The 2,069-nt window shown below is 53.1% G+C and overlaps 1 protein-coding gene across 1 annotated transcript; it reads left to right on the plus strand.

Moving 5' to 3' along the window:
- The first annotated feature begins 356 nt into the window (after nt 1–356).
- On the plus strand, nt 357–1,635 carry LOC124687476 (ethylene-responsive transcription factor 1-like). The gene has a single exon (XM_047221257.1). It carries the CDS (start codon nt 440–442, stop codon nt 1,286–1,288), a length of 849 nt encoding a protein of 282 aa, XP_047077213.1. The 5' UTR covers nt 357–439; the 3' UTR covers nt 1,289–1,635.
- The last annotated feature ends 434 nt before the right edge of the window (nt 1,636–2,069 follow it).

The following is a 2,069-nucleotide window of genomic DNA, read 5'->3' on the forward strand; positions in this document are numbered from 1 at the left end:
TTTATGCATGATATTAGTTATGATACTCCTAGTGTGGCTAGTCTAAACCATGAGTGGGATTGAGTAACCAGAGTGAGAAGTAGTGTACCGGTCCACTAGTTACTAGTTACAAGTTACAATCGTCATCGTCTTCCAAAACTATCACCACCAAAAGAAACTTATCTTCCAAATCTATGGAACCTGTTACCATCGTCACCATCTTCCAAAACGATAGAAAAACAATTGAGTCACGTGGCGTTAAAAAACGAAGGAAGGTTCATGGAAACCAGAGGCACGTGAGAAGCGACAACGCCTCAGCTTCGCGGTATATAAACCGGGGCGGAACCCAGCTCCTCCACAGATAAAATCCACTAATTTCCGGTTGACACACTGCGAATCCGAAAGAGCAACTTTCAAATCATCATAGGAAAACACGAAGACTAAACAAGAACAAGACAAGATGCTGCTCAATCTGGCTTCCGAGGCGGCAGTGCTGGAGAGCATTCGGCAGCAGCTCATGGAGGACGCGCCGGCGCAGCGGCCGGTGTACTGCCGGAGCGCGAGCTTCGGCAGCCTGGTGGCCGACCAGTGGAGCGAGTCGCTCCCGTTCCGCCCCAACGACGCCGAGGACATGGTCGTCTACGGCGCCCTCCGCGACGCCTTCTCCTGCGGCTGGCTCCCCGACGGCTCCTTCGCCGCCGTCAAGCCCGAGCCCCTGCTCTCCCCTGATTCGTACGACGGCTCCTACCTCGGCAGCTTCCTCCCGTCGCCCGGACCCGAGACGACGGACGAGGTGGCGTCGATGGCGCCAAGGTTCGAGGAGGGCGAGGTGGCGGCCTCGGCTTCGAGGGGGAAGCACTTCAGAGGGGTGAGGCAGCGGCCGTGGGGCAAGTTCGCGGCGGAGATCCGGGACCCGGCCAAGAACGGCGCGCGCGTGTGGCTCGGCACGTTCGACAGCGCCGAGGACGCCGCCGTGGCGTACGACCGCGCCGCCTACCGCATGCGCGGCTCCCGCGCGCTCCTCAACTTCCCGCTCCGCATCGGCTCTGAGATCGCGGCGGCGGCCGCGGCCGCCGCGGCCGTGGGAGACAAGCGTCCGTGCCCGCAGCCGGTGAGCTCCGACTCCTCTTCTTCTCCCTCCTCCAGCACCTCCGGGTCGTCGAAGCGAAGGAAGAGAGGCGAGGCCGCGGCGGAGTCCATGTCCATCCCCCTGGTGCCGCCGCCGACGCCGGTGCAGGCTCCGGTTCAGCTGACCCTCCCAGCCCAGCCGTGGTTCGTCGCCGGTGCTGTTCAGCAGCTAGTGAGCTAAAGCGGCGAATGAATCAGTGACCATTCTCGTGAGCGATTAGTCGTTTGAGGGAAGCGTTGAGCAAGAGCAAGCCGAGGAACAGAGAGCACGAAGAAGGCGTCAGTGGCGTAATGCATCGCCCAAAGAAACGTGATCGATCAGTTGGAGATGTGTGTTCCTGTGTGGTTTGGTGTGGAATTTGTCGCGAGAGTTACTGGCGTCGGCACATTAGCAAGTGGTGAAGTGGAGAAACTTGTAGTATGTGAAAAGTAGTGATGCAAAAACTTGCACAAACGTTTCTACAATGGAGAATATTTAGAGATGTAAGTGGATCCCGCCTGAATTTTGGTTAGAGCTCCTTTTGGCACTCGGGTGTGACTATTTCTCGGATGCTGTCATCAAATTTCAGTTATAACTCAAATTGCAACTGATAGCTAGCACGAATCATGAAGTAAATCAAACGGTGTAAAAATTAACTGAGCTAGCTGAGATCTAGCAAATCTCTTGGCACCCACCATTCTATTTCGATTGGATGAGATGAAGTAGAATGGAGGAAGCTTTGACCAAGTTTAGAGACGTAAATGGATCCCTCCTTTCCATAATATAGTGTGTGTTGATTTTCACGAAATTGAAAATGCACTAACTTTGACAAAGTTTATTGACAAAATTATGTATATCTAGAATGCAAAATCTATACCATATAAAAGTATATTTTATGATGAATCTAGTGGTATTGATTTGATATTCTAGATGTTGATATGTTTTCGTAAAGATTTGGTCAAAGTTGACACGATTTAACTTT

The sequence above is a fragment of the Lolium rigidum genome, chromosome 2 (genome assembly GCF_022539505.1).
Source record: "Lolium rigidum isolate FL_2022 chromosome 2, APGP_CSIRO_Lrig_0.1, whole genome shotgun sequence".
In the NCBI taxonomy this organism is placed as follows: Eukaryota; Viridiplantae; Streptophyta; class Magnoliopsida; order Poales; family Poaceae; genus Lolium; species Lolium rigidum.

Coding starts and splice junctions, on each gene's coding strand:
- LOC124687476 (XM_047221257.1), top strand. CDS start 440: ATGCTGCTCAATCTGGCTTCCGAGGCGGCAGTGCTGGAGAGCATTCGG.